Source organism: Pseudochaenichthys georgianus, chromosome 16 (genome assembly GCF_902827115.2).
Source record: "Pseudochaenichthys georgianus chromosome 16, fPseGeo1.2, whole genome shotgun sequence".
Classification (NCBI taxonomy): domain Eukaryota; kingdom Metazoa; phylum Chordata; class Actinopteri; order Perciformes; family Channichthyidae; genus Pseudochaenichthys; species Pseudochaenichthys georgianus.
Window position 1 is genome coordinate 18,851,597 of NC_047518.2, and position 13,449 is coordinate 18,865,045.

The 13,449-nt window shown below is 42.3% G+C and overlaps 1 protein-coding gene across 1 annotated transcript in view; it reads left to right on the forward strand.

Moving 5' to 3' along the window:
• Positions 1 to 13,449, forward strand: part of LOC117461335 (CUB and sushi domain-containing protein 3-like) — a 262,738-nt gene that overhangs the window by 94,281 nt on the left and 155,008 nt on the right. Inside the window, 4 exon segments of the mRNA XM_034103156.2 lie at positions 2,590 to 2,706; positions 8,085 to 8,300; positions 9,378 to 9,566; positions 10,181 to 10,350. Of these exon segments, the coding sequence (XP_033959047.2) occupies positions 2,590 to 2,706; positions 8,085 to 8,300; positions 9,378 to 9,566; positions 10,181 to 10,350 (692 nt within the window).

Consider the following 13,449-nt stretch of genomic DNA (forward strand, 5'->3'; position numbering starts at 1 on the left):
CAGGCTTTATTAACTTGTGCGCACGAGATGTAATTCGTGGCCTCAATTTAAATAAAGCGAGGCCACGCTTTATGAATTTGTGCGCACGATATACTTTCTCGTTCGCACGAGATACTTTCTTATGGTAAAACACATCGAACTGCCCGATTATTACGCCATATTATTAGTTTTATGAAGAATATGTCGTGTGTGTGTGTGTGTGTGGGCAATGCATTTTTTTATGATAGTGTCGTTCGTTCCGGTGCACTCCGGCAGGACTATAGCATAGGGCAGGGTTGCCAACTTGGGGTACCTGGCTGGAGTGAGATTTTGATATCATGGGTTTAATTACACATATGCGCACTAAATGACTGCTATTGTGTCAGCAGCGGGACCTTAGCATATATATATATAGGATATATATACAAATACACAATATTGGACACAGACTATAAAGGGCACAAAGTTTCATTCACTAATGAAAGTCAAACACATGTTTGTTTCCACTGTTTTATTGTGTGCCTGTCGCGATAAGCAATTAATTGACTTATCGTATGATAAATAAAAATGAACTCGATAAATTGCCATTTACATGAGGATGTGACTAGCAGTTTGAAAGGATGTACTTGAATTATTATTATATGTTATCATTATGTCAGTGGTCTAAAATGGTCATACAACGGTGCCGACAATATTATCGTTTATCGTAATAATTTCCGGGAAAATGTATCCAACAAAATTAATTATCGTGAGAGGCCTACACATGACTTACTCCAAACTGCCAAATATATTAATTAACACACTCTCACTCTCACATACTCTTTGACTCTATTTTGCCCTAGTAGAACAATAAGCAGCAGACTTTTACTTTTTTATCATTTCTACTGGATTCTGCGCATGCGCAATACGGGTCGGGGATTGACCAACCGGCTCCCACTGCTCTGCTGTCTGTTAACGTTGTTAAGAGTGGTGGGGGCGGGGAGGGAGCGGATCGACATCTTGAGCAGCTGTCAACTCAACATTGTAAATAACCAACCAAAAACGATCGCCTGTTCATCTTGTTTTTGGCGTGAGAATAGTTTGGGCAGCGTGAGAGCGTGAGATTGAGAGTGAACGCGTGTGTCACACGCCAGATGCGTGAGAGTTGGCAACCCTGATGGCAGCACTACATCGAGATTAAGATTAAACAAATTTCTTTCACTTGGGAATACACATATAACTATGGAGAACCATATTTGTGTAAATTACTGTTCGTGGTAATTTGAAAACAAATGCCGGTGGTGTCGGACACACACGAACACACCGAACACACACAGAGCGGAGCTGAGCACAAACACACGCATCATGCGCCCTGGTGACCGGACATCTCCTTCATAAAACGAGTAATAGGGGGAATACTCTGGTAGTTCGATGTGTGTAGAGGTGTAGGTTAAACGTAGCAGCCTCGATCTCTATTCAGCGGTTCTAATGAAGGGAAACACAGTGAAGTAAACAGTAAAAGGCACCGCTCTTTGCAGCTGGTGCTGCTCTTCTCAGATTCTGCTGAGTTACACGTTACTGCCTCCAGCGCCCTGTACGACGAAGCCAGTTCAACAGACCCTGGATATGTTTGAGTTACCCGGCTTAACTAACCCTAACAAACGCGATCTCGCTAAGCGGTCCTACGAAGCTGGTTATCAACTCAGTAAATCAACCAAGGGTTTCTCTGTCCGGCTGAGAGCGCGTTCACGTGAAAGGGACGGGGTTAGCAACATTTGACCAATCACAATCATGGAGAAGCGTGCTGACAGTGCAGCAAATCCTGCTTCGTAGTACAGGCCACTGGTGCTGCAGAGATTTCATAAAGTGAAGGAGGTTCCTTCTATAAAACAGCTGTGGGCAGCAGATACTGTGAGAGTCACGGACATGAATTCATAGATCAAAGCAGACTGGTTTACAGACTCTTCTGTTTTGCGAATCCGGTGCTTAAACAAATAGCCTAGCTCTAAACCCCTGGCCAAAATGTCCCTAAATGAAGTCCGAGTTTGAAATATATCTCAAATAATGTATGCACTGCCATTTCTGCCATTTTCTCCACATAAACATAACAGTCTGCAATGAAACGGTTGTCTCCTCTGCACTCCTCTTCCTACTTGGCGCACCGGTAACTTTCTCGTGCGAACGAGAAAATATATCGTGCGCACAAGATACTCCATGAACCTTTAGAGGCTCCGTAGGGCTGATTGTTTCCATTTGGAAGAAATTCAAAATCACTTTGAAGTTTCAATCTAAATAAAGCTCTAATCCACTCAGTATGCTTGCGTCAGTTCTTGTGAATTGTAAATTAATGTAATGGATTATCATGTTTTCTTACAATGTCTTTCCATTTAAGATACCATAGGAATGAAGGAAATATGGATGGATAGCTGAATTAATGAATAATGTATTGTCCCAGCAGTAGGGCAGGTTTGGAGGGAGAGGGAGGAAAAACATTGTGTTGGCAGAATTACAGGTATTCGTAAAAAATAGAAGGACAGGATGTGATATGACTCGAATGCATTGTGAATCATTTATTGGTCTTTTTTTCCAGCAACAGTTAACAATACTCATTATCTTGCTTTTTTTATTCAGCCTCGTGCGGTGGGGACATCAGGGGACCTGGAGGCATCATCTTATCACCTGGCTTCCCGGAGCTGTATCCCAACTCCCTTAACTGTACATGGACTGTAGAAGTCAGCCATGGGAAAGGTAGGAAAACAACATTAATTTAAATCCTATCAAATGTTATGTATACGGCCCAATAATCACAAATTACACATTCATCTCGGGGGGCTTTACTGTGTGTACAGCATACGTCACCTTGTGTCCTTAGACTCTTGCAGTGTACAAGGTAAAACTCCCCAGAGAAACCCCACAATTATTGGGGAAGCTCAGGGAGAGCAGCAGAGGGATCTGCGGCAGGACAGACGTGCAATAGAGATTGTGTGTATGGATTTAAAAAATAAAACATAGACAATCCAAATGACTATACACATTCAAATAATACATTCTTCAACGTATAAGTGAAAATAATTTGTACTAAAACACTTTATTTGTATGTATTTTTTGGTCCTTAGCCTTTTCACTCTACAGTTAAGGAACTCTTAAAATATAAAACTTTTTTTTATTTGATACTGTGTGATTTATTGACTCACTACACACCTTAGCACTCTTATTGGTTTTATTACTAAACACAATGACATTCAAAAGACCTCACAATGGCTAAATTATGAACCTATAAATTAAAAAACGACTAACCCTCAACAGATAACAAGAACATTACAGGGATTTTATTATTATAAGGCGATAAATGACTTGTTCAAAGATCATTTTAATGCTCTGTCTTTTTCTATCTTTGGCAAGTGTCCAGTGATAACATTACACTCTGAGGTGTTCACTCTTGAATATTTCACTGTGTGATCCTTTTTTTAAACTGTTTTATAACTATCAGAACATTCAGTTTGTTTTGTTGTTCTTCTTTATCAGCAATTCTCAAATAATTGTTGTTACAGGATGTTGTTCATACATTCTTCAGCAGGATAGCATTTACTCTGTTATGCTAATATTGCTTTTCATCAATTTTCCAACTAATTTACAGCTATGAAAATATTTGGCATTTCACTGGAGTAATCAGATATCTCATTTTAATGCACATACTGTTCTCTATTTAATGAGTTTAATTCCATTATCTCAGTACTCACTGTGAGTTAAATGAACAGTTACCAGTTCTCTGAGACCTTCTCATTCAATCAATCAATCAATCAATCAATCAATCAATCAATCAATCAATCAATCAATCAATCAATCAATCAATCAATCAATCCCATTGTGCATCAATCAATCAATCAATCAATCAATCAATCAATCAATCGATGTTTATTTATATAGCCCAATATCACAAATGTTACATTTGTCTCAGTGGTCTTCACAGTGTGTACAGAATATCAGTATGACAATACGACACCCTCTGTCCTTAGACCCTCACATCGTACATCAGAGAAAACCCACAGTTTAAAGGGAACATGGGAGAAACCTCAGGGAGAGCAACAGAGGAGGGATCCCTCTCCCAGGACGGACAGACGTGCAATAGATGCCGTGTGTAAATTGAAAAGATAATACATTTGCAACATAGGTAGTCCAAATGTTTGGAAATGCATGTGTGTATAATAGGAAGATGAATCCACGAGGATATCCATCCAGGACCGATGATCCAGGACCACAGCCACGACTCAAGATTCAGGGCTCGCGATGCAGGGCGCAGGACTGCAGGATCATCCATGACTCCGGATCCCGGCGTATATAGACACCAAAAAGAAAGACATGTGGGGAAGCTAGGTTAATCGGAACATGAGAGTACACGGGTATAGACAGAGAGAAGGAAGAAGTAAGATGTCCCCCGACAAACTAAGCCTATATCAGCAAAACTAGGGGCTGAATCTAATCAGCCCTAACTATAAGCTTTATTGAAAAGGAAGGTCTTAAGCGCACTCTTAAAAACGGATAGGGTGTCTGCCGCCCGAACACAAACTGGAAGCTGATTCCACAAATGTGGAGCTTGATAAGAAAAGGCTCTGGCTCCCATTGTACTTTTAGAGACTCTAGGAACAACCAGCAACCCTGCATTCTTGGAACGCAATGCCCTAGTAGGACAGTAGGGTATAATGATTCATTATCATTTGAGAAGCAAACTGAGCTTATCTCAGTGTCCTTGCACTTAGCTGTATTTTCTGTGTATTTTACCATTGTATTTCTTCTAATCCTCTTTCAGAAGGCCGATTGAATATCCTCTTTCACTATTTGTACCTTACCAATCGATCTTTTTGTCACCAACCATCAACTCTATTTCCTGTTAAGATTTACTTTTGATGGCTGAAGGCCCATCAGCAATCCATCCACATTTGACATTAGGAAAACAACATATACTTTGAGTTTCTGCCTCAAAGCTTTCCAATTTGTGTTCAAGTCCTCTCATCAATTCTTATTCTTGCCATGTTTTTTTTATATGATAACTTTTCACATTTGTTATGTCATAATGGAAAGTTTCAAACATGTGTTTAATTAGAAATGGTAAGTAATGAAAAAAAGCTATTAGACATTTAACCAGGGGCAACTTCAGTTTATTGAATTAAATATGATTTATGGTTGCCAAAATCTCATAGTGTACAGAGCTTAACTGAGCAAATAAAAAGCCATTAAGTATCAAAGATCACCATTTAAAGATTGCAATCAAAGTTCCCAGTGACCATTATTTTAACATGGAATGTGTTTAAAACATACTGGTTTTAGAACTTGCACGATTACACTGGCATCCCACACAGAGTCATCATATTAATGTTTTTAGATTTGAATCTGCACGACCCCAAAACACAAGTGATCCCATCAGGATAATATATCTTTTACCAGGGCACTCATTTTTCTGGTGTATTTCATCCTGTGGCTACTGACTGGAACACCAGTGTTTCCCCTATATACAAATAGTGGCGGCGCAGCGCCGCTGCTGAAATATGCACGCCGCTGCTAGGGGGCGCCAGCCAGTACCCAGCCAGCCAGTATGTTCAATAAAGGTGTATTTTTGCTAAATGTTGAAACATTGCCACTGTATGTACTAGGCAGGGCCGATTTTTGGTATTAACAGGCGGTCGCCTTGGGCGCCAGATCTGGGGGGCGATGCACTGGTAGCTGTGGGAGGGAAAAAACATTTTTGACCATTGGCGCTCATCCAAATTTTCGGCCTTGATGTAACCACATTCATAATTAAGTAAATGTAACACCCTTTTCACCCCGGTTACACTTTTCATTTGCCCTGTACGATGCGCTGTAAGTGATGAAAGTTGGGGATGTTGGCTTATCAGGCGCCCGCAGCTCACAGCCAAAGTGCGAGCGAGAGAGCGAGCGAGGGAGAGGGAGCACCGGTACTGGCGCTGTTGTTATTATAATCTAGTGCTCGTAGCGCTAACGGATATAAGAAGTAGATGTTTCTACAACCAGGGTGGAGGAGAGCTCTCCTGTCAGACTGAGAGGCTCAGTGAGGTAAAGGACTCTCTGAGTGTTTAGATAAGTTAATTTTAGTCTAAGTTATCTCAGTGGGTCTCAAACGTTTTGACCACAAATTATGTAAACACATATTTCCAAGGCACTCCTTTATAATTATTAGGATAAATAAAAACAGGTTTGAAATCATTCCAATGTATACTATAGGACAGTAATCCAAAAATATCGTTTAAAGTTGGAGAGATACAAAAATATGCATAAATAAATAAATTAAGTAAAATAAGTTAACTAGGTCAAATAAGATATGAATGAACAACAAAAATCAAATAAGCTACATTTATTTGTTATTGGCTATGGTAGGTTATTGGTTATGTTCATATACTTATTTGATTATTAAAATGTAAACCGATCTTTTTCATATGGGTGTTTTAGAGTTCCCCTAGATCAGGTCTCTAGTAATTGTGTGCTCAAAGTGCACCAGATTGAAGCTTTTACTTTAAAATGTTCAAAAATCTTCCCGGGGCGGCATACCCCCAGACCCCCCTAGAGGATGTGACCACCCTCCAATTCAAATATGTTCATACAATAATGAATACATTTGAAGCTATTTTGAAGTATATGAACTATGTCAATAAGTTTCTGTTTTTGTAGTGTATTTGCCTTTTGTAGAGATTTTTCATTTATTCTTTATATATAAAATCTCGCCTAGGGCAGCAAATTGTCTAGAACCGGCCCTGGTACTAGACCTCAAGAGCCTTTCTTGTGCTGACACATAGAAACAAATTGGCGGGGCGCACTTCGCACGTGCACACACCAAAAAATTCCACGCGCTCCACGCTCACATTATGCTGGGCCCACGTGCCTTAGCACCGCTGCTATGACTCCATCCTAGGGGAAACACTGAACACACATTAATCTTTAAGGATAGTGGCTAAATAACTATTCCACTTAATAATTGCCAATATCCCGATCCTGTACCAACTGCATTAAAATAGTGGGATGTCCCTTCGTAGGGATGGCTCTTGATTAATTGATCATTTGGCTAAACTCTCTGTTATTTAATTGCCGTTTTACCGAGCACAATCAATCACTTCATTTTGTTATTTATTTTATGGCCATTTGGGTCTTTTTTTATGAAGTGAGCCAAACATTGTGGAGGACATTATAGAGTCATATCTGAACAGATTCAACAGATGGCTTTAAAAGTGCTTAATGCACTGAAAAAGCAGCCAACTGGCCGTCATGGATGCAATGGAGATGTTATTGGATCTGAGTCAGTGTGACAAAACAGGCAGGGTGTACAAACCCAGATCTTGTTTTCCAAGTAAAAGATAAACACGAGTTTGTTGATATTACATTTAGAAACATTTTCTAGGTTATTCTTTTTGCTGCAGTAGCAGATTTTCTATTAGCAATCATGTGCTCTCCTCATGATCATCTGTACTGTTAGCCCAGAACTATGTTTAAAAGTTGTATTTGATGGGCAGATGCAAAGCTGTGATACATAATGGACTAGTGCTGAAATACTGTTGGAAAGGCCAATATTCTTCAGTGTTATAATCAGTAAAAAAAATCATTTTCACTTAATTTAGTTTCCATTGCTTTTTAACATTTTTGTGTGTTGTGGGAAAACATAATATGTTATGTTTATGGCACAGACAAACATATTATATTATGTTTTCCCATTGTCCTTTCTATCTTAGCTAATTTCATTAGGATTAATTGTTATATACTTATCCCTAGTGCTGCTGTAAGGGAGAAGCATTTATTATTTCATTAATGAAAAATGCATTGTTTAGATTAATGTTCCAGCAAGCTAAATCCAACTCCAACTGATTTTTAATCATGATAATAATAGTGTTTGAAAATTATAGCTAACATTTTAATTGAATATTAGTCATCTTTATTCTGAGGTCATCATATCAAATGTTTGTCTGTGCCGTAAATCAATTTCTCAACCTTATGGGTCAGTATGGACATCAATTCAAAAACATCTAATGTATGCATTGAATATTCTATTCAAATCCTTTTCATCCTTTTATCAGTGAGTCCTCTGAAAAGCTCTAACGCTTGACTTTCTTATTTTCTCCTCCAAGGTGTCCAATTCACTTTTTACTCCTTCCACCTGGAAGATCACCATGACTACCTTCTGATAACAGAAAACGGCAGCTTCGCCCAGCCACTGGCTCGCCTCACAGGCTCAGAGAGGCCTTCACCGGTTAATGCTGGCCTGTATGGAAACTTCAAGGCCCAGCTACGCTTCATATCTGACTTCTCAATATCGCTGCAGGGATTCAACATCTCCTTCTCCGGTATGAAGACATATGAGGATTCTGTCTGTAGATGGCAGGGAAGGGTAGGAGAGAAGACAAAATGGGTAGGGAAAGCTTTAAAAGAGAAAGTGAGATGAATTGTGTGGAGGAGTAGGGATGCTGAATATGTGGTGGGAGGAGTTGTTAAGTACAAGGGAGTGGAAAGCAGAAGTGAAAGACTTTGTGACGGACAGAAATAGAAAGACAGCCCGTTCAATGATAAGATCAAAAGTGCTAAGCCTCCCTAAAGCATGCATAAAGTAACCTGTGAGTAGTGATTTGTCGGTCAGAATGGGAGCCGGCTTAAGGTAGACCATGCCTTCAGGCTGCGCCGATCAGAGTGGGATAATTAAGAGACAACGAGGTCACGCAGGTAGAGGCGGTCTGACCGTGATGAGAATGATCATCAAAGCTTACCATGTGGGTCAGTATCCTGAACACTGAGGAGACGGGGCGGGGGGGTTACAGAAATAATAGGCCCCCCATGCAGAGACCAGGGAGTGGAGAAATACAGAGAAAGCTGGATATGGGAGGCTGAGCCAGGGAGAAAAGAGACAGATGGTGATGCTTAGTGAGCGGGTTTGATGGAGAGGGTCGAGAGAGATAGAGAGAGAAAGTGAGAGAAAGAGAGGCAGGAAAATACTGTAAAGTAGAAAAAGGAAGAGAGAGGGGCTGCTTCATGAGCATTCTGGCTAAATGTTTGCCTGCTGTCCACTGAAGTAAAGCATCACTTATGCAGCCATGAATATTCATGAAGTTTGTCGGTGTGTGTAAGCCCTGGTCTGTGTATAGATGCATGTATAGATCTTCTGATTAAAATGCATGTTTTAACCTTTTCTGACCTTTGATGAAATGTGCCAATGCTGACAGGCCACGCCCTATGGTAGGACGCTCCTGTAATGTTTTGCTTTATTGAAATCAAAAGCCATACTGCTAAGTAAAGGGGCCTTGAGCAAGACCGTTAATCCCCACAAGCTACGATATTGCTTGCTTCCTTGGGGATTATTATCACTGACAAGTTTAACTAACAAATCATTCTAATTATGCATTTATATATTTTGGCTATTTTCCTTCCAGAGTACGATCTTGAACCCTGTCAGGACCCAGGTTCGCCACAGTTTGGATGGCACACGGGCTCCAGGTTTGGCATTGGTGACTCGCTGCCGTTCTACTGCAACACAGGATACCGTCTACAGGGGGCGAGGGAGATTGTGTGCTTGGGAGGTGGCCGGCGCATGTGGAGTGCCCCTCTGCCAAGGTGTGTGGGTACGTGGTCAGCTGCTTTTATTCCATTTCCTTTCCTGTTTGTTTATGTCTATAGCAGAATGTGCATAGTTAGCCAGTGTGATGTGTTAAATGTGTTTGGCGAAGATGTGAACCTTTTATAGACATTCAAGAACTCAGTGGAATTAGACTTACTTAAGTAGACCATAATTATAAATGCAGACCTGTTATTAATACTGATGTGAGCGGCTAGGTTCAACTACCCTTGGAGATCTCTTTTCCTTTGAAGGGTGCTCCAAGGGCAGTTTAAGGGAGTGGAGTTAAGGGACAATACCACTGCACTGCTCACCACCCCCTATACTCCCCTACCAAGAACCTCAATTACATTACTTGCATATTTAAATAGCTGACTCCAGAGATCTAGTCGTTTTATAGCAGATTTATTGTGTCATTTAAATGAGTTGCCTTGTACCATGTGATGAAAGACCTAACATTACCAACCTCTAGCACACCAGTTTAGCCCTGTGTTAGAACAAGACTGCTGATGTGGCATGAATTATACATGAAGCAAACAAATTGCAATATATTTATGGATATTTGATATTTTGTTGGTAACAAAAGAATAATTGTTGTCTTTGTGTTTGTTTTTTTTGCAGCGGAGTGTGGATCGACAGTCTCCATCAACGAAGGAGTTCTTTTGTCGCCAAACTATCCAATGAACTATGACAACAGCCACGAATGTGTCTACAGCATTCATGTTCAAACAGGCAAAGGTATCAACATCACTGCAAGCACCTTTCAACTCGCACAAGGTGACATCCTCAAGGTAAAGACACAATGCAGTCATTCCTCTTTGTAGACAGAAAATAGATAACATTACATTACATTACATTGCATTTAGCTGACGCTTTTATCCAAAGCGACTTACAATAAGTGCGTTCAACCAACAAAATACAAACTTGAAGAAAACAGAATCATATAAGTACATCAGGTTTCATAGAGCAAAAACATTTCAAGTGCTACTCAACTGGCTTTAGATAAGCCAGCCCTTTATTAGTATATAAGTGCTTTGTTAATAGTTCTATCGCTCGAAGTGGAGTCGAAAGAGATGAGTTTTCAGTCTGCGCCGGAGGTGTGTAAGCTTTCTGCTGTCCTGATGTCAATGGGGAGCTCATTCCACCATTTTGGAGCCAGGATAGCAAACCCACGTGTTTTTGCTGATGGGAACTTGGGTCCCCTTCGCAGCGATGGTGCAGCGAGCCGTTTGGTTGATGCAGAGCGGAGTGCACTTGCTGGGGTGTACGGTTTAACCATGTCCTGGATGTAGGAAGGGCCAGATCCATTCGCAGCATGGTACGCAAGTACCATTGTCTTGAAGTGGATTCTAGCAGTGGAGGGAGCGGAGGAGCGGCATGGTGTGGGAGAATTTAGGAAGGTTGAAGACCAGGCGAGCAGCTGCATTCTGGATGAGCTGCAGAGGTCGGATGGCACATGCAGGTAGACCAGCCAGGAGGGAGTTGCAGTAGTCTAGGCGTGAGATGACGAGAGTCTGGACCAGAACCTGCGTCGCTTTCTGGGTCAGCTGGGGACGCATCCTCCTGATGTTGTAAAGCGTGTATCTGCAGCAGCGGGTTGTAGCAGCGATGTTTGCAGTGAAGGACAGGTTGTTATCTAGGATCACACCCAGATTCCTTGCAGTCTGAGTCGGGGAAACAACAGAGGTGCCAATGTTGATTGTTAGGTCAAGAGTGGGACAATCTTTTCCCGGAAGGAAAAGCAGTTCAGTCTTGTCAAGGTTGAGCTTGAGGTGATGATCAGACATCCACTGAGAGATGTCAGCTAGACAAGCAGAGATGCGTGCGACGACCGGGGTCTCTGAGCGGGGAAAGGACAGAATGAATTGGGTGTCGTCAGCGTAGCAGTGGTATGAAAAACCATGCGGGCTAATGACTGATCCGAGCGAGTTTGTGTACAAGGAGAAGAGGAGGGGACCAAGAACAGAGCCCTGAGGGACCCCTGTAGTTAATTGACAAGGGTCGGACTCGGACCCTCCAAGTAACCCTGTAGGTGCGGTCTTTGAGGTATGAGGTGAGGAGGGAAAGTGCAGAGCCTGAAACTCCAAGTTCTTGGAGAGTGCGAAGGAGGATCTGATGGTTCACCGTGTCGAATGCAGCAGACAGGTCCAACAGGATGAGGACAGAGGAGAGGGAGGCTGCTTTAGCAGTGTGCAGTTACTCAGTGACAGCAAGGAGGGCAGTTTCTGTGGAGTGACCTGCCTTGAAACCAGACTGGTGCGGATCCAGAAGGTTGTTCTGATGGAGATAGCAGGAGAGTTGTCTAAAGACAGCGCGTTCAAGTGTTTTAGACAGGAACGGGAGGAGAGAGACAGGCCTGTAGTTTATAACATCAGACGGGTTGAGAGTGGGTTTCTTTAGGAGAGGGTTTACTCTTGCCTCCTTGAGACTGTTTGGAAAGTGACCAGAAGTTAGAGAAGTGTTGATGAAATGGGTGAGAAAAGGTAGAATATCAGGAGCGATAGTCTGAAGGAGGTTTGAAGGGATAGGGTCCAGAGGACAGGTGGTAGGGCGGGCAGAGGTAATGAGGGTAAGAACCTCACTTGGAGAGAGAGGGGAAAAGGAGTTTAGTGTGTGGGTGAAAGGAGGGTCTGGTGACCCAGCGGTGAGTAGAGGTGAGTCAGAAAAAGAAGAGCGAATATCATCAACCTTTTTGAAGTGGTTAACAAAGTCGCTTGACAGAAGGGAGGAGGGGGAAGGGGCTTTGGGAGGGTCCAGGAGGGAGGAGAAGATGGAAAATAGTTTTTTGGGATTGGAATAGGAAGATTGGATCTTATCTTGAAAGAAAGTGCTTTTTGCCTGAGAGATCGAAGCAGAGAAAGAGGAGAGGAGAGCCTGATAGGTTAGGAGGTCGTCACGGTGTTTGGATTTCCACCATTTCCGCTCTGCTGCCCGAAGGACGGTTCTATTAGCACGCAGTGCGTCATTTAGCCAGGGAGCAGGAGGGGACTGACGAGCCTGCCGAGATGTGAGAGGGCAGAGAGAGTCCAGAGAGGATGAGAGAGTAGAGAGGAGAGTTTCTGCAGCAGAGTTTGGAGGCAGCAATTGGAACGAGTCAGAGGAAGGGAGGGCTGAGAGCACCGATGAGGCAAAGGTAGAGGGGGAGAGGGAACGGAGGTTACGGCGGACAGGTGCAGGATGAGAAGAGATTAGTTTGTTATGTTTGGAAAGGGGTAGAGAGAATGAAATGAAGAAGTGATCGGAGGTGTGGAGCGGGTTTACAGAGAGGTTAGAAGTAGCGCAGTTCCTTGAGAATATGAGATCAAGGACATTGCCAGCTTTATGAGTTGGTGGGGACGGAGACAGTGAGAAAGTAAAGGCGGTTAACAGAGATGTTAGTTCGTCTATCTTCCCCGTCTGGAGGTTGAAGTCTCCGAGAAGTACAGCGGGAGGACCAGTTTCAGGGATGTGTGAGAGGAGATGATCTAATTCCTCCAAGAAGTCCCCCAAGGCGCCTGGTAGACGGTAGAGAACAACAATGGTTAATTGTATAGGATGGGTTACTGTGACGGCATGGAATTCAAAGGTGGAAGGAGTGAAGTTAGGTAGCTTGAAGAGGGAAAAGCTCCATTTGGGAGAGAGCAGGAGACCAGTGCCACCTCCTCTGCCAGTGGGTCTGGGTATAACCAACAAATAAAGAAAGGGCTTGGTTTAGGAACCGCCTTTTTGTCTTTGCTTAATTAATGTGGAAGCATGTGATGCAGGAAACGTGATGTAAGGGATTTCATGGCAATAACTTGGCAGAATTACAAAGGTCAAACAGTTGCAAAAGCAGCATTCCTTTTGAAAGAAAGGGATTCATGTCTTCGCTCAAGGGTATTTTAACAGTCTTAGAAAGCACTGCGAATGAG